We start from the raw sequence: 20,612 nt of genomic DNA on the forward strand, positions 1-20,612 counted from the left end.
CACATTCGATCCAAAGCCGTCGCCAACCCATTTTCCAAGCAATGTCCACCGCATAACAAATGGCATAGAGCTCAGCCTCAAGAGCCGTGGCCACTCCAACTGAAACTGCAAAGCAACCAAGAGAGAGACCCAAATGATCTCTAAAAATCCCCCCCAGAGCCTGCTAGACCAGGGGAACCCCTAGCTGCCCCATCAGTGTTCACTTTGACCTCATGAGAAAGCGGAGGTCAACCAGTTAATCTCTGTGACTTTTGGTGCACGAGGTAACCTTCCAGGAACTCCAATTGAACAAAGTACACATAGTTCCACTGTCGTGTTATGCATGATACCTTTGCTAAGTGAATTAATATCACCAAGTTGAGAAATCACATCCCGTGCAATAGAAGAAGCAGATATGATAATTTCCCTAAAGCGAAAAGCATTCCGTGCAAACCAAATTTCATATACTGAAATGCTGAATTTTTGAGCTCTTAATACATCTACCACAAAATTGAGTAATGTTTACCTTAGAATAAGGTTACAATAGTGGTTTGTCAACCAACAATACACACACACACACACACACACACACACGTTCCTTTCTAGGTTTAAGGCAAGTTAAGAAGGAAATGTAAAAAACAAAAAAAAAAAAGAAGAAGAAGAAGAATAGCTACCATACATGGAATGATTTACACCCAAAAGGATCACAATCGTATCGGGCCCGACAAGAAAATACCTTGACAATAGAAAACTTAATGTTAAAAAAGGAGAACCAAATATTTCATTACTAATTCGAAACTCAAACTCATAAGAACTGAACCAAACTTGCGCTTTATTTATTAATGAAATCAACTTCAATAGGTTGTTACATAGATATGTGATTTTCTGGTGGGGTGATTATCGTGAGAATCGTAGAAAGGCTAATGGAAGAGATTGGGAGTTGCATATATGCAGTTGTTTAGTGGTTAAGGAAATAGGAATTATGCCATGCACCTCAACCTTGGAGGGTTACATCTTTTTCATGTTTCCAGAGAGGGTTTTTTCCTTCACAATTCTAAATGATCCTATTTGCAAGTGCTTTCCCCTGATTCCAAATGCTTGGAGCCAGCTTCTTGTTCTTATTCCAAGCATGTCTATTCATCCTTAACAACACTTCTAGGAATCTTGATATATGCCACACGAAGCATTGCCTGTTCTGATTTTTCCGCAAACACTTTTTATCCATCGTTATTTCTTCTGGCGTGAGTTATTTTGTTCACTTAATCTTAGTTTTCAATATGAAGTAGCGGTGTTTTGAAAATCCAAAAGGATATTCATGCCAGTACTTTTAACTAAAGAAGGTTGTGCCAAATGCAGTGTGACTGCGCCTCATAAGATTCTGCCACGTGTATGGCAGATCAGGATAAAGTAAAGAAAAAGGAAGAGAAAATGCAATTGTAAAATACCTTGTTAGTAAAAGGTATATATTCTTCAGCTTTTAATAAACCAAAAGCATGTGGGTTTCTGCAATATGGATTCCTACAGATCCAAATCTGCTCTCCTTTGGAATTTTTATTCAAAAGTTAAAAGCATTCTCCCTCTCTGAAATTCAAAAATCTTTTTTTGTTTATAATGCCTCACACTTATTATTATTATTATTATTATTATTATTATTATTATTATTATTATTATTATTATTATTATTATATAATACGCATATATGCTAGGGTTCAAGACTGCAAGTTGCTATTACATATGCTACCTGAAACAGATTTGATCCCAAATATGCATTCCATGCAAAACTAATTAGGAGTGCTGAGCACTGCTAAACAAAAAAAAAAATACTAATCACGTCTACTGTAATAAATTTCACATGAATAAAGTTTCTTGGGATGTTTGGTTTGAAGTTGGGGACATTGTCCAGGCCTTCAAATTAGAGTCTACTTTGAAGGCAGGTTTGAAATATATATTGGTCATCTATCATCAAACACATTTCATATAATACTTGGTTAATCTAGCAGTCTTCTTGGGTATAGAAGTAAAGGACAAACCATTGAAACAAACATACCCTTGGTGACAATATTTTGCTTTTTCCCAAACCCTTCTATTCAAATACCTATAATTAGCTAAGCTATATGCATCGATGTATGGTTCCTATTCCTAACTCACATATACTAGACACTAGACACTAGACACTACAATACAACACATAAATAAATGTTCTCTATATTTATGTGTTATTCTAACTCATATACCAAGAGAGAATAAATGTCTATCTGTTTTCTCTCTAACACCAGATTGAATGGTTCAACTTTTGGTTCTTTATAATCAAATTAAGTAGGCAGAAAGAGAGAGAGGGTGCTTGATTAATAGTAGTTTACACAAATAGGAATCTCATAGGGAGAGTGGGTCTTGAAAGTTGAAGCATTTGGGGTAGTGTTGGAGAAGGAGAGAATATTCTGAAGGGCAAGAGAGTTCAACAGGAAAAATCCAAAGATGAAATGCTAAACAAGTTAGAAAGCAAAAACATGATTAGATTATGATTAAGGGTGAGCAGGAAAAGTCAGCCCACAACCAGACGACTGACTCACTCTGCTCAAATTTCCAAAAATTCACTGCCTTAGTTTGTCAGCTCGCTTTCTCTCAGCTCATCCCTTCATAGCTAGTTTTCTCATCAACAAAGTTTTAACCTAGCTAGCTACCTCTCCATACAAATATATGTAATGTACTACTGGTTCTATATATCCTAGATTATCTTATTTCCAAAACATGTGAAATCTCTATTCACTAATCACTGTTGTGTTGCCAAGAAAACGCTCGTGATTATTGGTTGATTAATATGATTTTCGCAAAAAGTACCGCGGGAGAATAACATAGTACTAGCTAGCTGATTAAATATATATCTGTGTATATTAAGAATTTAAGATCGAGCAACACCTAGCTAGTATTATACTTGGCTCTTGAGAGATAGAACCAGAAGCATCATTTACTTAAGAAATAATAGTATAGTAAGAAAAAGAACAGTACGTAGGAGTGGACTGATTGGTCATGTTGGTTGGTTAAGCTATCCATTCACATTATGGCAATCATTCCAAAGAAAACCGTAGGTCGTTCATGAATTCAAAACAATACACAATCACTTATCACCGATTTATTGAAAAGATTGTGCTTGGCCATTTATATTACACTTGCAGCAAATACGTAAAGTACTTTTTATTCAAATTCAACCGAACGAGACATAGTTTACCCAACAATGGTGATGAAACAACTTCCAGGGATCTTATCAAACAAAATCAAACCCTGTAAAAGATACCAGAAAAAGAAAAAAGTTTAAAAGTTCAATTATACATCTACCATTCCAAGACCAGCTAACCAAACTTTCCTCTTTGATCGATTATTCATGGTTGGAAGTTAATTCCATTTTATAGTGTCGATCTCATTAGTCATTACATGATGGTATACAAGACCCACTTGGTGAATGGTGATCGAGGCATTGCATGCCCTAGGCTACTGTCATTGCCTCATTGGGACGACGATTATTCCCTTTTATGTTTCGTCGTTTCTTTTGGATTCATCTTCGTCAAATGACTCAATGACAGGTAGGAACGTGTTTCGATCCATGCACGTGCAAGGGACATCTCCATGTAAACTCGATCGTGAATCTATCATATACAGAGAATAGACATACCCCTTTTGATTCAGGAAATTGAAAATCGTCATGATGAGCAAACCTAAACCTAAACCTATCTTCCCGGCCATTAATTTCAACTTTCTTGCAAGTTCTGCACTTACTTACAAACCTAAACCTATCTTCTTAAGGAACAACAAGTGCCATAAACATTCACCTTGAGTAGAAAGATAGAGCAAACCGAAAAAGATGTTTCTTTTTCTTGGAAATATAGAATTAAAGAAGAAAGGAAGGTGCGTGTTTCTGTGATTGGATGGGTATGGATCTCTAGCAAGTCACCCTCATTCAGAAACTTTAGCTTTTCTTTTTGACAGAATATATAACACGTACAAATGCATTAATTTTCTTGCTTTCTTTCTATGACTGCAACTACAAGTGATTACTAGATTCAATTTAAATCATACCGCACCAGAAAAACAAAAGCATTGAAATAAGAATCTTTCTCTGGTAAAGCCTAGTTTTTTGAAGAGTAAATAAATCTCTGGTAAAGCCTAGTTAGATCTTTTTTTCTTAGACAACAAGACTAGTTAGAACTTACAGAGAAAATAAACATAAAAATAGTCAATTCAAAAACTTGGTAAAAGGCAATTCTGCAAAGAAAAAAATGTAAATGCATGAAATTATGGGTGAAATATCAAACTGTATGACAATATGTACAAATCTTTTTTTTCATTGGAAAAAAAAATAGTGAAAACAAGCTAGGCGGCCTCTAATAAGTAGAACTATAGACCATATATCTATAAGAAGACGAAAACTTCATTTCCACAAATCAGCAGTGACAATCAAATCAAGACAAAGCCTTCACTATTTGGAATGTCATGGTCTACAACCTGTTGTTTGATAGAGTCTAGATGGAAAATACAAAAAAACAACAAGCAAACAAAATATTTACAACATTATCGTCTTGCTGTCCCCCAAAATTAACGCTTCTTGGTGTATGAAATAGTGATATTTAATGTATTGTGTAAATACTAAATCAACATGTTTTATTAATTTTAAATTTACTGATCACATCTCAATATATGTCAATGGCCAATAACTAAAATATTAGTAATATGATTGCAATTTCGTTGAACTTTTATAGACAACTACATTTTGATATTAAATATGATCGACGTCTTCTAAATTTTCACTTTAATACAGTTTTAGTGATTTTAGTCAAAATTTTCATGCATAGTGAAATTATATCCGAGAAATATTTTGATATTTATAAACCCTTGTTATATGTGTTATGCTCGATGTTTAGACATGGACATCAATAACCTAGTTCAAGTTATTCTACAGAATTAATACAATCTTTAGTTTCCATGCATATATAATTGATATCTCATACCATCTATGGTAAAAGAAACATCTACTACTTGCTTTTGAACACATATCTAATCTATGTAAAGAGGATAATCTAGCCAGGTCTTCCATGAAATAGTTGAGTGGGGCTCTTTCACATTACAAACAAATTGAAAAATATTAGCATCCTATACATAAAATTAATAAACTAATGTGTGGTGGATTATAAATATTATTGGAAAACTAAAAGGCAAACAAATTATGGGATAATCATTCAAAATGGGAAAGGTATGTAGACTAGCTTTTCTCCGGGCCTCATCATATGTGGCATCATGCACCTTTGCATTGCTCTCTCTCTCTCTCTCTCTGCGTCCCAACTTTAACTTTTCACCGCCTCCCAACAAATATTAGTATTCCATTCCTCCTAAAAAGTAGATAATTAAAATGACTGCAACAACATCAACATGAGAGGGAGAAAGAGGGAGAGGGGGAGAGAGCAAATCTTGCATATACTATTAGCTTTTGTTGTTAGGGTTGAAAGCATATAATAACCATACTAGTCTTTGGGTTTTCTCTCTTAATCACAAGTCTAATACTTCCCCCCTCCTTCGTGAGCTCTTGTCCTTTTCTCTTCTAGGTATCTTATAGCTTGCCAAGGTAAAGATATTATTGAGTCAAACTGATAGAGAAGAAGATCTATCGAACAAGAAGCTAGGTAGGACTAGTTTTGAATGTTGGAGAAGATCAATATGGCTCATGAAGAAGAAGCAATTAACTCAAATGGGTTTCTTCAAAACCCAGTTGCGGTACTTGGATCCAATCCTCCTCCTGTCAAAAAGAAGAGAAACCTCCCAGGAAACCCAGGCAAGTTTAATTTTCTCTAATTATTTTCTTCGTTTCTGATTCATAATTATCGAATTGTTAATATTGATTCCAAGTATGTATATTTGTTTCAGATCCTGAGGCTGAAGTAATAGCCTTGTCTCCAAAGACTCTGATGGCCACCAACAGATTCTTGTGTGAAATATGTGGTAAGGGATTTCAGAGAGACCAAAACCTACAGCTGCATCGCCGTGGACACAACCTTCCATGGAAGCTCAAGCAAAGAACAAGCAAAGAGCCGAGGAAGCGCGTCTACGTATGCCCGGAAAAGAGTTGCGTCCACCACCACCCGTCTAGGGCGCTCGGAGATCTGACCGGAATAAAGAAGCACTTCTGCCGCAAGCACGGCGAGAAGAAGTGGAAGTGTGAGAAGTGCTCCAAGCGGTACGCGGTGCAGTCGGATTGGAAAGCTCACTCAAAGACCTGTGGCACTAGGGAGTACAAATGTGACTGCGGAACTCTATTTTCACGGTAATTAATTCAGTTATTGCAAATGAAGAAGAAATTATAAATAAAGGTGGGTTTTGTGGTTGCAATCTGTTTCTACTTGCGTCCATAATTTCTTGCTATTATTAAAACTTATATATTTCCAAATGAAGAAGAAATTATGGACGCAAGTAGATCGCAAATCTAGTTGAAGAAGAAATTATAAATAAAGGTGGGTTTTGTGGTTGCAATATGTTTGTCTGTTTGACAAATTTTTGTTTTGATGAACAGCAAGAAACCAAACACCTCAAACAAATAAATGAAGAAAAAAAACATATAAAAGCATGACAGTGATTTTTGTGGCTATGTATGATAGGATAGATGTCTGCTTTATTTTCTTCCTGATATATTTTACCTTCTATCTTAGATCATCTTAAGTTGTTGATCTCCATCTATATATGGGGATAATGTCTGACAATATTTGTTCATTTTTTGTTTTCTTGAAGACAAGGAGTTCAAGCATTTTCAACCAATATTGAGATATATTATGTTTTTCTGTTTTCCTACCATTTATTTAGATCACATTAAGATAATTAAATGTCAAAATTGATTGTCTTAAATTTCTTAACAATATACATTTTCATTGCTGGGCAGGCGTGATAGCTTCATCACACACCGGGCCTTCTGTGATGCCTTAGCTGAAGAAACAGCCAGAGTAAATGCAGTATCCAACATCCACAACAATGCAATGCCCAGTAATATCAACTATCATCACTACATGGGAAATAATGCATCGTCACTACTACTAGGACCTCCGAACATGCCCCAACTACAATTTTCTTCTATTTTTAAACCAATCTCCAGCAATGATACCCCTGACACCGTGAGCCAAAATACCCGCGGTCTATCTCTTTGGATGGGCCAAGGATCCAACGGCACCCACGAAGAAATGACTGTTAATAATCAGCATCATCACCATCAACTTGGGTCTGTGAGTTCATCAGCTGGTTCAATATTTGGTGATCCTAATAACATTAGTGTTTCGTGTTCAGAGCCTCCTCCGCCTTCTGATCATTATCAACTGAATTGGGTTCTTGGAAGTAATAACAAGCTTTCTCCATCGAACAATGCTCATCATCAAGATCAGTTAACAATCACAAGCACTAGTGCTGCTAACTCACTTCCTTCTTTGTACACACATCAAACGCCTTCAGCAAATATGTCAGCCACAGCTTTGTTGCAAAAGGCAGCCCAAATTGGTGCAACTTCAACTGACACGTCATCACTGCTTGGAAGTTTTGGATTGAAGTGCAACAACAACAATATTACTAGTAGTGCTAGTCAAGCAGTGACTCAAGTTCAAGATGGGAGCAAAATTTGTGGACTCTATGGCACTGTGGAGAACCCAGGAGCTCATGATCATCTACTGCACATGCATCAAGCGAAACGCCGCCACATACAGAGCGAAGAGAGCGCCGGAGGAGGGCAGACTAGGGATTTCCTTGGTGTTGGCGTGCAGACCATTTGCCACTCTTCACCAATCAATGGATATTGGGTTTGAGGATCGTATGGAAAACTAGAGAATGAGTTGCATTTTTCTTTTTTCAGAATGGAAGGGCAAAGTTGTAATAAACAGAAGTTGCACGAAGTTGGAGACATTTAAGTATTTGGAAAGGGTTGCAGGGATGAAAAGGTGCCAATTGAGTGCTTAATGGGGGTTGCTAAAAGTTTGTGCATATAGAAAAGAAAACTATTGAAGAGGAGCAGTAGAGAAGGACGGAGATCCATGCATATTCTCTTGAACCCTGAAAGCTGATCCCTTTTAAAAAATGGTGGTTGGCCTTTTATTTTTCAGCAAAAGGGAAGTGGTGTAGTGGGACTGTGGGAGCAAAGCAACAACCTCTTTTGGACTCCATTATTGCACGATCGTTTCACCTCTGTGTTATGGTTTGTTGTCCTATCAAACTGGGCTAAAAAAGAGTTCCTCATTTCCAATGGCAAGAAAGCTTGATTATAGTACTAATGGCTAGGGAAACCCTATTGCTTTAATATAAAAACTACCTAATAATGCTTTTCTTATCATCCAATTAACCATGCATATCTACTTGCACTAATATGTAAGAAGATTAGTGTGTGCGTTGCACAATTTCTTCACTTCTATTATTGGTGGAGAAGATGCGCGTATTACATGAACGAAAAGTCTCCCGAAGATTAGGGCAACTATATGGTGTTATTCAAGAATCCTCTATCAAGTCAGTGTTGTATTTGATAGACTAGTATGAACGCCTAATTAACTTGTTCATGAGACCGCTAGATCTATATAGAGTGCTTAATTACGAAATCGTCAGATTTGAATATATATATTACGGGGTTGTCCATCTATACTACTTGGATGTTTATCATACACTCATTTACATCTAATTGAACCAAAATTACAATTTAGTTGAACCAAATTTACAACATTGACAACAAAGTTATCACATTTATTTTACACATTTACATATAATTGAACCAAGTTACCACATCGACAACAATTTGTTCATAAACTTGTAAAAATATCTTAGGTGGAGTAATTACCTCTAATAGAACTAAAATTACCCAAAAAATAACTCGATTTACCACAATGACAACAAAATTGTTGTCAAATCTGTAAATGAGTGTATCACATACATGCAAGTACTGTAGAATTATAGTTTTAGATTCCGTAAACCTTTTAAGATCCGACCACTTCCCTAATTCTTGTGGAGAAATGCTTTTAGAAGCTTTTCCATATTGCGCACACTGGTTTTGGACACTGTCCTGCCTTATATGTAGTTCTGTAACCCATGTTGTGCTTGATCATCTTTGGAGACCTCTCTCTCTCTCTCTCTCTCTCTCTCTCTCTCTCTCTCTCTCTCTCTCTCTCTCTGCTTCTTTACGGTAGGGGTAAGCCGGATGAAAGTTGCAAAATGCAATAGGATTGCAATGTAAAAATTAGGGTTTGCCATTAGTTAGACAAAATAATCATTTATACTTAGCTGAGGTGGTGGTTAACGAGGGCGGTAGAGAGCCAAAACTAAAAAGGGTGGATGGTGTTATTCATTTTTTCTTTCCTTCTTTTGTAAGGTGGTAGTTTTCTCCCAACAATGGTAACATCGATTTTTTTTTTGTAAAGGGTCTTCTTTGGAAAAACAACAAAAAAAAAAAATCCCCAATAGAAAAGATCATAATATATAGTCACAATTCTTTCTCTTGAACACTCTTTATCAAGGAGAACTTCCTCATGAAGTTCCTATCATCACTCGGAATATTGATTTGATACATACTGTACAAATTTGGGGTTGATTAGATCTAATCGACCACTGATTGATCGATTGTTTCCAGTGACAATATTTAGCCCATCTAACATTACTGTACAGTAGATGCTAACATGGGATTCAGAAGAAAAAGATAAAGGAAAAAGGGAAAAGGGAGAGTAAAAATAAAAAGAGAAGCTAGATTCTACTTGTCCCTAATTTCTTGTTTTATGTAACTTTTTTTTTCTTTTTCCTTGCATGATTGAACGAGGACAGTGCATCCGTGCTGGTGTGTTGTAGAATTCTAAGAATGATTATGTGAAGTTGGAGTAGACATATAGCAGTGCAGAGAACTTGAAGCTCCAAATGTGAGCTTTTGCAATATGTATGGTCTAAAGATAGAAAGAAAGTCTAACCAAAGAAATGAACTGCACGTCACCATATTGTAATTATCGGGAATATTATTTGCCGTTGGGCAATACCTAAAGCACCATGCATGGGGACATCAAAGGACATATCTATCATTTAGTGGACTTACAGGTACAAAATTAAGGGTTTTATGTCCTGGATTACATGATGCATCAGAATGGGCAAATTTATACTCTTATTATGAAATTTCAATTTGATTTTATCATTTTACTGACGAAGCCTTCACTTTTGAGATTCATCAATTTAGTTTATCATCTACCTTTCAAATTCTGTAACTTCTTCATTGAGTATAAATCATTGGGTAATTTACTCATTTATATATATAGAGAGGGAGGATAAGAGAGGACCTTCTGTTTTTTTGAAAGGGAGGACGAGGAGAGGACCTTCTTAAACTTGAAAAGTGAAAATATTTTTAATTTTAGGATGTATTTTAATAATCACAACCACTCATTCCCTAGTTACCACTATGCCAAAAAAGCAATCAGATGACAGAGGAGATCTGTCGTCTGATAAAAAAATTTCTGTTGTCTAGTACGGTGCCGTCTCTTGGGGCATCAGACGACAGATTTCCTCTGTCGTCTTATTTATCAGACGACAGAAGGTTTTCAAGTCATCTGTTGTCTGTTAGAGAATTCAGACAACAGTTATCTGTTATTTATAATGACTTACAACAGCAGTTTTCTGTTGTTTGTTTCGTATTCTAATAACAATTAACTGTTATTTAAACTACCAACACAAAACAATTATTTGTTGTTGTACATTCATTTAAGATACAATTATATGTTGTTGTTTTTGTCTTGTGTCAACGAAAATTTATATATTTTTGTCGTTGTTTTTATTGTAAGGCCACAGTTTTCTGTTGTTTGAGTGGGAAAATAACTAACAGTTAACTGTTAGTTAAACTACTAACACAAAACAATTATTTGTTGTTGTACATTCATTTAAAATACAATTATATGTCGTTGTTTTTATTTTGAGTCAACAGAAGTTTATATATTTTTGTCTTTGTTTTGATTGTGAGACCACAATTTTCTGTTGTTTGAGTGGGAATATAACAATAGATTTTTCCTAAATTCTGTTGTTCTTAAGTAGCTCCAACAACATATTTTGACTTTGATTTAGTGGTTGCATGGTATTTCAAATGTCACATTTATATTCCTATTAGGCAAAATGCCCGCGCGGTGCTGCGGGTATACTATTGATATGGTTGAATTTACATCGAAATTACGTTATAGATACATTAGATATAGTAAAACTACATTATACATTGTTCTACTTGTCTCAAAAATCTGGTGCCTTTGCCATACGAATCTGGATTAGCAGCGACATCATAAAAGGAATGGATGCTGCCACTATCTTGGTTTCCAGCCCAAAACTGGTTTTGGAAGTTGTCCTTTGCTCCAGCAGACATATCCTAGCATGAAATTGAAAAACCATTACCAAAAAATAAAAAATTCAAAGGCACTCAATGAAACACTTTTCTTCTCTCAAGCAAATGCATTTCTTTTGGTTACTTTGTCTAAGCCGGTAGAATGAATCTTCTGGAAAAGCTTTTCACTTTTGGTAGCAAAAGTAGCGAGGGAAATTGTACATTTGATTAAAAAAATGTTGCTCTTTGGTTTATGAAGGACGTAATAAAAAACCAAACTATATTACTTGCAGTAAGACACAATAATCAAGAAAACATTTTGACAACTGCAATGGGAATATGGAATAAGGTTAACATATATAACATACCTTTCTTCAAACAGTCCAGCATATCAAGCTTGAACTGCATTATATGAAAGAATGAAAGATCAAAGACCATGTTTAGATCTCAAGTTCTCAACTTGAATCCATCTGTTACCAAAATATAGGGATTTCATGTTCATGTTTACCAACCTACGATCAATAACTATATTAAGACTAAAATCAGATTGTGGAAGAATATATATAGAAGAGGCAAAAAAAAATATATTTACCTGGCCGGTAATTTTACTTTCTGGAGATCAAACCGGTCAATATCAAGTTCGAGACCCTGTAAACATGCAATTGTACATAAGACTATAAAAAAGTTTTCGTATTTTGTAATTTTCACTTCTCAGCACCCAAGTAGCATACAATATAGCTTCATATATACCTGATAAATTTTAAGCCCCTGAAAACTTCACCAGCAAGCCAATAGACACCAAGCTTATATGCTCAAACCTGAATTGCAAAGCCCCATGATAAACTGAGTTCGTCACTCCTGAGACATGTCAAAACATACATGTAAGCAAGAATGCTTCTTAAATGAATACATATAACTAATTCAAGCAATATATACTTAACTGTTAACGATAAAGAAGAAAACAAAACCCTCAACTGCAAAAGAAAGTCCGATTAGGACAGCTAGAAAACTGCATACAAATAACTAATTCAAGGAAATCAGTTTAAAGTATGTTGGTATTGACTCTACTAAACCAAAATCTTACCAATCTAAGCAAGAGCTTCCCGTCTCTCTCTTCTCCTTCTTTTCGTTCTTGCCTGTTCTCCTCTCTCTCTCTCTCTTTTGTTTCGTCTCGTCCCTCTGTGTTGGGCGAACAACAAAATCCCTAAAGAAAATACGTTTTATTAGGTCTAATAAAATAGAAAGCCAATCTTTATCAAGCTTTTCAATTAACAAAATTACCAAATCTTTTGTTAAATCATTCTCATAATTAAAAATCAGCAGTATAAGGAACGAATAAGAAAAGGCTGACTAATGCTAATTTCTCTTGCAATATTTATACCCTCTCTTGCAATATTTACTGCAATCCTTATTGAAAAGCTTTACTTAAAATTTGACTGCACAATTTAGTTCTAACATTGAAAAACCAAATAATAATAATAATAATAATAAATCATACCTCACAAAAAATTTTTACTCTTACTTAACCATAAAAAATTAGTGATCGATGCGCCCTCAAAAATTAGCTCCACTTGACATACCAAATGCATGAAGAAATCAGAGGGTAAGAACGAATTCAATTTTTGTCATCAGTCACCATTATGTGAGAAACAGACTTCTTTTCATTAATCGCCATTATCTAATTTGTTAATAGTCAGATATTACATTAATAAATCTGTAGAAACACCTCCTTCAAAATAACTAACCACAACACAAAAGCAAATGAAGTTTCGAAAAAAAAAAAAACAAAATAGTACTGTCTGCTCACAGTCAAAACAGAAGAATACCACTCCAATAATATCTGAACTGAAAAGCCAAGGAAAGCTTGAAAATATGACCTTCACCCATTTTTAGTCATGTCTAATCAGTTTTCATTGTTAGCATCACAATTCAATCACACAGTTTTCATCGTTAAGGTGCTTTCAACATTAAGCTTCCATTTGCATAATAATATAAGCAGAAGGAAGTCTGTACTTGTGAAGGTTTCTCAAAAAATAAGAAGCCAAACACAGATGAGAGAAAGCTGAAAAAGACCTGTTTACCGCCAAACGATCAACTACCAGCAAAACCGAGCCATTGTTGCTAGCACGTTGAAAGCAGATAAAGTACCCCTTCCAGTTCTGAAAACTACCACAAAACAAATAGAAATGACGATAAGAATCGGGCAAGATAATGACCAACATCCACAATCACAAAAGGAAGACGTGTTTATTAATGAGTCAAAACTAAATAAAAAACATAAATGCAAGTTATAAACAATAGAAACCATAACTAAAAAAAACCCTTTAATATAACAATAAAAATATGCAATAAATTTCAAATGCACTTAATTTATCCAAAGCTGAACAATATAAGAAAACCCTCAAACCTACACAAAACTCTGATGATAATTATCTGTCTATGAATCATGTTCCTGATGAAGTCACAAAAAGGGAATTAAATTGGACTTATTTAAACTGACCAAACTCAACAAAATCCAAAATATATAACACATCAAACGTATACTCCAATTTCAATTCGACACAAATTTTGAATCTCCACAGAAATGCTAGATTTATATGATACCGATTTCAATTCATTCCAAACATACACTGACAGTCAAAGATGCTAGATTTATATGATACCGAAATTGAAATTTTACCTTCGCGGTATCGATGAAGACAAAGCTGACAGGCTGTCAAAGAGTCACGATCAGAGTTGCAGACTCAACGTATCTCTTTCCCTTAACAGAAAACCAGCAAAATCAGTAGAGAGAATTCAATTTCAAACAGAAGACCATTACTCTAACACTGTAGACCAGTTCCAGATCTACCTGTTTCTGTGCAGCAAAAAAACGAAGACGCGAACTCCGCCACAAATAATACCCCTAAAACATCAAAACCCATATCCATTCAAAACCAACCACAACAAAAAAAACCCATCTCATTACAGAATGAGTAAAGCAAGAAGAAAAAAAGCAATACCTTTGTTGGTGAATAGAATGAGAACTTGCGTTTCGGAAGCTAATCACGAATCAAAATATTGATGTCTACCTTTTGCAGAAAAAAAAACTGAAAGTGACCCATCCTCCTTTTTTCTATTTGATTGCTTGGACTTTGATGGAGACTGCAAATCATAGAAGAAGAATTTCAACGAAATCAGTTTGGGTATATGACTAATAGATGAATAATAACGATGATGTTGACATCGATTTGAAAGAACTAAAGTCTCACCAAGTTCTCACTGTTCTTGTTCTTGATCTTGATCACCGACTCTGAGGTCAGTTGAACCTTGATTCGGATGGAGGCTTCCCAAAGAGGACAGATCGGCTTTGCAATGGGTTGTCTTGTATCCCTCTTTTCTTTCTTCTCTCTTCTTTCGGTTTTTTACTTTTTTTTGCCCAGATCTTCACCTTTCCTCTATTCTATCTCTATTTTCTTTCTTCTCTCTTCTTTGGGTTTTTTCCAATTCCTGCCCCGATCGTTATGCCTATCCAACACTGAGAAAACCACAAATCCGATTCTCAGAAATACCTTGTCGCCGAGATGTCCTCTTTTCCTCTATTCTGTTCGTCTTTCTTTTCTCTTCTATCTCTCTCTTTTGTTGCTTCTCTCTTCTTTCGGTAATGCAACTCACTGTCTCACTCACAACCTATAAACCTGCACTGAAATAAGCAAGGAAAACAACTTTTCTCAGCACTAACAAAAGCAAGGAAAACGACTTTTCTAGCAACTTGATATTCTTCTCCAACAGTGGAGGATAAAAATGGCTTTTCCAACTCTTAGCAACAGTGTAACAGTAACATTCATCCTTTATATATAGAATAATTCTATCACTCAATGTCAAATTTCAATATCTTTCAACTAAAGAGCCATATTAGAAGAAAGCCCAAACCCTCAAGAACAAGTGCCAGGATAAATTAGAACAAGGTTCAGTGAGCAATTGCTAACTCTTACTAGTCAGAATATAACATAGTGAAACTTAGAGATGAAAAACAAATGGGAATGAAACCCTCCACACCAAACTTAGAGATGAAAAACAAATGGGAATGAAAAACAAAAACTGAGCCTAATTCAATATATGCAATTGACCATTTCTATGAAAAACAAAAACAAAATCAGCCATTTGACCATTTCTATATATGCAATTCAGTTTACCAAAACTTAGCCTAATTCAAAACTTAAATGAATTACCAAAAACTCAAAAAGTCCATAATAGAGCATAATTAAAAACTGAGCAGAGGCAGTAATCAATCACTAATCATGCAAAATAGATGAATCAATTGATACAATTCCCATTCACAGAGGCCAAAACAGATGCAATTCAATTAATCAACTAATTCAATTCCCATCCAAAATAGATACAGAGGACAAATATCATCATCTCAAAACAATGCAGTAAGCAAAGTCTAAAACAGCTCCAACAATCATGAATCAGAACACCACAGTCCAAAATCCAAAGCTTGACTATGAGATACACAACTACACCGAGCTTGCAGAAGGCCAGAATCACTTCAATTATGACTCAAATCAGTGAAATCACTCAATGCCCAGCCACTTAACAAGACTCACCGAGCTTGCAGAAACACCGAATCCAAAACCCAGAAATCGAGCTTGAAGAATCACCACTTGAACCCAGAAATCGAGCTTGAAGAATGAAGAATCACCAAGCTTCGAGGTTGAAGAATCACCGAGCTTGAAGCCTTGAAGCCTTGAACCCAGAAACCCAACCCAAAATCAAACCCAGAAATCCAGCCCAAAATCAAACCTAGAAAGCCCTGAAAAGTGTGAACCCAGAAATTGTGAGATTGTGAGACTAAAACCCAGAAAGACTGAGAATCGAGTTTACCTCCGAGCTGGAGAGCTAAAGAGCTGGCCGGAGAGAGACTGAGAATCGAGTCAATCGACTGATCTAGAGAGAGCCTGTCGAATAGTGAGAGAGCGACTGGCCGACGGAGAGTGTAGAAAAGAGAGAGAGAGCGACGGAGCGACAAAACCCAGAAGAGAGAGTGACGGAGCGTTTCGCGTTTTGACTTGCAACCCAGAAAATAGGGTTCTCTCACCTCTCTTCGCGTTTTGGGTAAGGATTCTTAGATTTGAGATATGGCCGATTTTTGAGAGGTATAGATGGCTAAGTTTTCCTCCAGATGCTGTGAGCTTCGAGTTTCTGGTTGCTAAGAGAGTCTTAGACAGAGGTAGTGTTTGTGGGAATGAAAACCACGAAGCTAGGTTTTGTGCTATGTCAAAACAGACTTAAAATAAAAAAAGTCAAACTCACCTTATTCAAACAACAGAATTTCTTGGCTCTGTTGTCTGAATAGTTTTCCATTGACTAGTCACCGATAGGGTTTGGGCATTTGGGAGGGAAAATATTTAATCTTATTAGAGGGAAATCTAAACTTTCTGCTAAGAAATTTTCATCTTTTCAGACGACATTTAAGTGTCGTTTGAGTCTGACCATATCTTCAAAATGAAACAAGCATGGTTTCTCATTGTATTCAGACAACACATTTAATTTATGTGTCGTCTGAGTTTAGTCTGAAACACTCAGACGACAGAAATTGACCATTCTGTCGTCTGAACTCTGTTGTCTGATAGCTTTTTTGGCATAGTGTACCTACATACATATGAATTCTACAAAAAATTAGCCAAATTGAAAAACGTTTAACCATTTGATTAGCATAATGTTTGTTTTAATTTTATCTAACTGATTACATTTTTTTAAACTACCAGAAAACTTGTCTTTTACTACGCTCAAAAGAGTGTCATTTACGGCGTGTGTGTGTGTCGTAAATGACATATTATATTTACACCTTGCTTTTTTGTGCACCGTAAAAGACTTTTCTTTTTTATCTTTTACTGCATACTTCTCATGTGCGCCGTAAATAAAAGAAAAATCTTTTACGGCGTCTTCGTATACACGTGTCATACAAAACTTTAATTTCTAGTTTTTTACGACATGCTTTTCAGGTGCGCCTTAAATGTAACCAAATTTTAAGAGCCCGCCCGCTAAGAGCAACTCCAACAGTTTCTCCATATGTTGATTTTACTCTATTTTAGGGAAGAATGAGCCTCTTTTGCTCCAACAGCTATTTTAGAGATAATGAGGAGAGAGAAAATTAAATTCCCTAAATTTACAGCAATCTCTAAACTTTAAGGAAGAATTATGGAGATTTTAAAGATTGCTGTAAAATAGGGAATCTGTTGGAGTTGAAGAAGAAAAAATAGCTAAAACTTTGACTTTTGCTTCCCTATAATACAAAAATTATAGGGAAGCTGTTGGAGTTGCTCTAATATTTTCGACCAACAATTGAACTTCCCACTCTGTTTTTTCTTTTCCCACGCCAGAACCTAGTCTTCTACGGACCGGCCCATTCTCCCTGACCCAACTCCAGCCACCTTCGCCGTCTCCACCTATTCGTTGCCGGCGAAGAAGAAGGTGTGGGCACTTCCGCCGGATTTATTTCCCGAGAAGCCGGTTTCGGAGTTGGATTTGAATCTCCAGTACAAGCCGGATCTTGGGAAAGAGATAAGAGGCTGGTGGAGAAACTTGAAGAATGCACGAAAGGTGTTTGTGAAAATGCCTCACAAAAAAAGTCCTGAAGGTGTTTGTAGATTATTTGGCACTCCATTTGTAACATTTTCTTTTTCAAATGCTAGACGCTATCAGAGTTCAACTAATGGAACTCCATCTCATTTTTTGATATATCATTCCATTTATCCTAGTTGATATTAGTTGTGTAGTTCTGACTTGTTTCAGTACATATGTAGGGCTCTTTTAAGACATGGGATCATGATATATATTGACGTACCTTTAGACATTGTGACCAGGGGTGTGGTCGAAGATCAAACTCAGTTCTCTGCATACAATCTATCTACTTCTGTATCTTATACAGAGGTCATCTCTTTCTCCTTGAACTTGTAATTATATAGAACCAGCTTCTTTCTCAGAAGGAAGTACATAGACTCTACCATTTAATTTGAAGTCAATAAAAAAATAAATGCTCTCAGGTAGCTGCTTTCATGAAAATTGACACTTCTTTTGAATCTCTGATATATTCCCTTAAATTTGTCTTGTTAGCAACTATTTAATAGATTATTTATATATCCTCATTGGTTCTAACATATCTTCCTTGTCCTAGCAGAAGTAGCTGGTAAGTTAGGTTATGATGAAAACAATGATGTAACCACCGAAGACATGGCTTTGGAGGTAAGAAGTGCTAGATTGCAGACATGTTTGGAAATCAAATGAATGGTTTATTTAAGTACTGAGTATTACCGTCCCTTAGCTTGAATAGTTTATTCATTTACTCTGTTTGTTTAGATTTTTAGCTAATATATTAAGCACTTTTGGGTTTGATTTACATTTGGTATTGATACTAATTGGAAACCTTGCATTTTCTTTGAAACCAAACAGATTTCCAGTTTTTTCTTTGTTAATGGTGTTGTTGATGAAAACCAATGGAAAACTTAGTGCATTAAAAGTACTGAACAGATTTTCTAATTTTTCTTGTTGTTTACCAAATTGGTGTTTTGGGTGAAGTCGGAGTTCATTGTTCTTGGCGACTTTTATGCATCCTCCAACAATTCCGGTCATCGTTTGTGGTAAACAAGTTAAGCATCTTCGTCTACTTAATAAGTCCTCTACGTTTCTGTGCTTAAACATGAATTTTAGTCGAGGATTAAAGATTTGGAATTCTGGGCAAATCCCGATTACCACTGTTCATTTTTCTCAGTGACCATTTTTGGGATTTGGTTGGTCCTTGCTGACCTTGTTCATAGTCTATGAATGTAAACTAATGGCTGGTTTTGGTCAATAACAGAGGATTGCAGAATTAGAGAAATTCAAGGTTTGGTGACTGTGCTTAGGGAAAGAAATTCACCTCGTCTTCGTGTCAAAGTCGTCTATTGTTAGAATGGTAACAGATTAGAAGCTTGTGAAGCTTGGGTCATAGAAGAGCTGTTTTTGCAATAATTGTTCATCTGATATGCCGGTTGCTCTAAGATGACATTGTGGAGACTTGAATGAAGACAAGTTTCGACAAAGGTATAATTCTAAACCTTCGTTCTATAGTCCCCAATACAAACCTAACCCAACAAACACTCATAATCAGATTAATCCAGAAACCCCACGATACAAAGGGTTTAATGAAGAGAGATGGTGAAGTTTAGATACCATGTAGAAGACGACTTAGACTTGTTATATGAAGCTGAATCGGGTTGGGTCGAGGCCCAGACATCCTGCGATCACCTACCTTCTCTCTCCTCCGATCTCGTTCACATTCCCACCCCAGATACTCACTGCAATAGGTCACTTTCTTCTCAAAATCGTATCAGCCTCTATTTGGTAATCGTTGTTTGTAATTTGTTATATCCCAGTTTTACCTAGTTCTGAAATTTTGAGGTTAGAGAGGGTTTGAGAAGAATCTTTAATCAAATTGAAATCTGTAGTGAGGAGTTGCATAGTTGCCATCTTTCTTCGACTCTCTTTGTTCTCCATTTTCTCCAGAAATAAATCTGGGCCTGATAAGTTTGGGTAATTGGAGGATAAGAGCTTTGGGGTGTTGGTGAATAGCTTCTATGAATTAGAGTCAAGTTACGCTGATTATTTCAAGAACAAATTAGGGAAAAAGGCGTGAGGGATGGGCCAAGTTTTTCTATGCAACTGTGTTTATGGAGAAATGTCTTATAATCGAGAATCAGATTGAAATCTAGGTTAGAAGAGAGGAAAGGACAATTGTGTAATTTTACTTTCCATGTGGGGCCTACAAGAGCTGAGTTGGCATGCCACGTCAGCAATTTAACGATTCCATTTGACGGAAGATGGACGGAATGACCTATTGGACGAGAAATGATAGTGCAGGGGTGTTTTTGATGAAATTGGAAATCCAGGGACTGAATTGATTTTGAACCCAAACTACAGGGTAGTAACCAGTATTTAGCCCTTTACAGAAACAAAAGAAGTGGATATAACTCGACTTGCATGTGACCGAGAAGAACCATTGGATGTTATTTGTGCCATCCAACGGCTGATGTTCTTCAGTCCGCAAAATTATAATTTCATGAATGTCCTCTTCAGAATGCGAATATATATATATATATATATATATATATATATATATATATATATATACAGATCCTATCCAGAGCGAGGCCTCGCTCTGAAATTAAAGTGCGAGGTTGGAGTTTAGGGTCACTTTTAGGTCGCATATCTACATCTCGACCGTTCAGTTTTTAGGTACTAATATATAGATCATCTCTGCAAAATTTCAGCTAAATTG

The 20,612-nt window shown here is 35.9% G+C and overlaps 1 protein-coding gene and 2 long non-coding RNA genes across 13 annotated transcripts; 2 read left to right on the forward strand and 1 right to left on the reverse strand.

Annotated features, from left to right (window-relative positions):
• Window positions 1-5,366: 5,366 nt before the first annotated feature.
• Window positions 5,367-8,461, forward strand: LOC133724256 (zinc finger protein NUTCRACKER-like). Its single transcript, XM_062150950.1, has 3 exons — window positions 5,367-5,797; window positions 5,890-6,286; window positions 6,896-8,461. Exons 1-3 carry the CDS (start codon window positions 5,665-5,667, stop codon window positions 7,800-7,802), a joined length of 1,437 nt encoding a protein of 478 aa, XP_062006934.1. The 5' UTR covers window positions 5,367-5,664; the 3' UTR covers window positions 7,803-8,461.
• A 2,645-nt stretch (window positions 8,462-11,106) lies between these two features.
• LOC133724257 (uncharacterized) lies at window positions 11,107-15,918 on the reverse strand. Of its 11 annotated transcripts, none has more exons than XR_009853580.1 (12): window positions 15,904-15,918; window positions 14,566-14,996; window positions 14,317-14,458; window positions 14,166-14,219; window positions 13,995-14,075; window positions 13,388-13,480; window positions 12,399-12,518; window positions 12,256-12,288; window positions 12,065-12,172; window positions 11,907-11,962; window positions 11,683-11,716; window positions 11,107-11,359 (listed from the first exon to the last, which is right to left on the reverse strand). It is a non-coding gene; the product is annotated as an uncharacterized LOC133724257 (long non-coding RNA). The 11 variants fall into 11 exon arrangements; XR_009853579.1 differs by lacking the exon at window positions 15,904-15,918 and adding an exon at window positions 15,289-15,305; XR_009853584.1 differs by lacking the exon at window positions 15,904-15,918 and having other exon boundaries at window positions 11,683-11,826; window positions 11,907-11,988; window positions 14,566-15,209.
• A 2,085-nt stretch (window positions 15,919-18,003) lies between these two features.
• Window positions 18,004-18,691, forward strand: LOC133724255 (uncharacterized). Its single transcript, XR_009853576.1, has 2 exons — window positions 18,004-18,229; window positions 18,477-18,691. It is a non-coding gene; the product is annotated as an uncharacterized LOC133724255 (long non-coding RNA).
• The last annotated feature ends 1,921 nt before the right edge of the window (window positions 18,692-20,612 follow it).

Source organism: Rosa rugosa, unplaced genomic scaffold (assembly GCF_958449725.1).
Source record: "Rosa rugosa unplaced genomic scaffold, drRosRugo1.1 SCAFFOLD_172, whole genome shotgun sequence".
Classification (NCBI taxonomy): Eukaryota; Viridiplantae; Streptophyta; class Magnoliopsida; order Rosales; family Rosaceae; genus Rosa; species Rosa rugosa.

Bases quoted from the DNA above. Each gene is read 5' to 3' on its own strand.
- LOC133724256 (XM_062150950.1), top strand. From the start codon at position 5,665: ATGTTGGAGAAGATCAATATGGCTCATGAAGAAGAAGCAATTAACTCA. The intron at 5,798-5,889 runs GCAAGTTTAATT...TATTTGTTTCAG, and splicing joins AAACCTCCCAGGAAACCCAG to ATCCTGAGGCTGAAGTAATA. The intron at 6,287-6,895 runs GTAATTAATTCA...ATTGCTGGGCAG, and splicing joins TGCGGAACTCTATTTTCACG to GCGTGATAGCTTCATCACAC.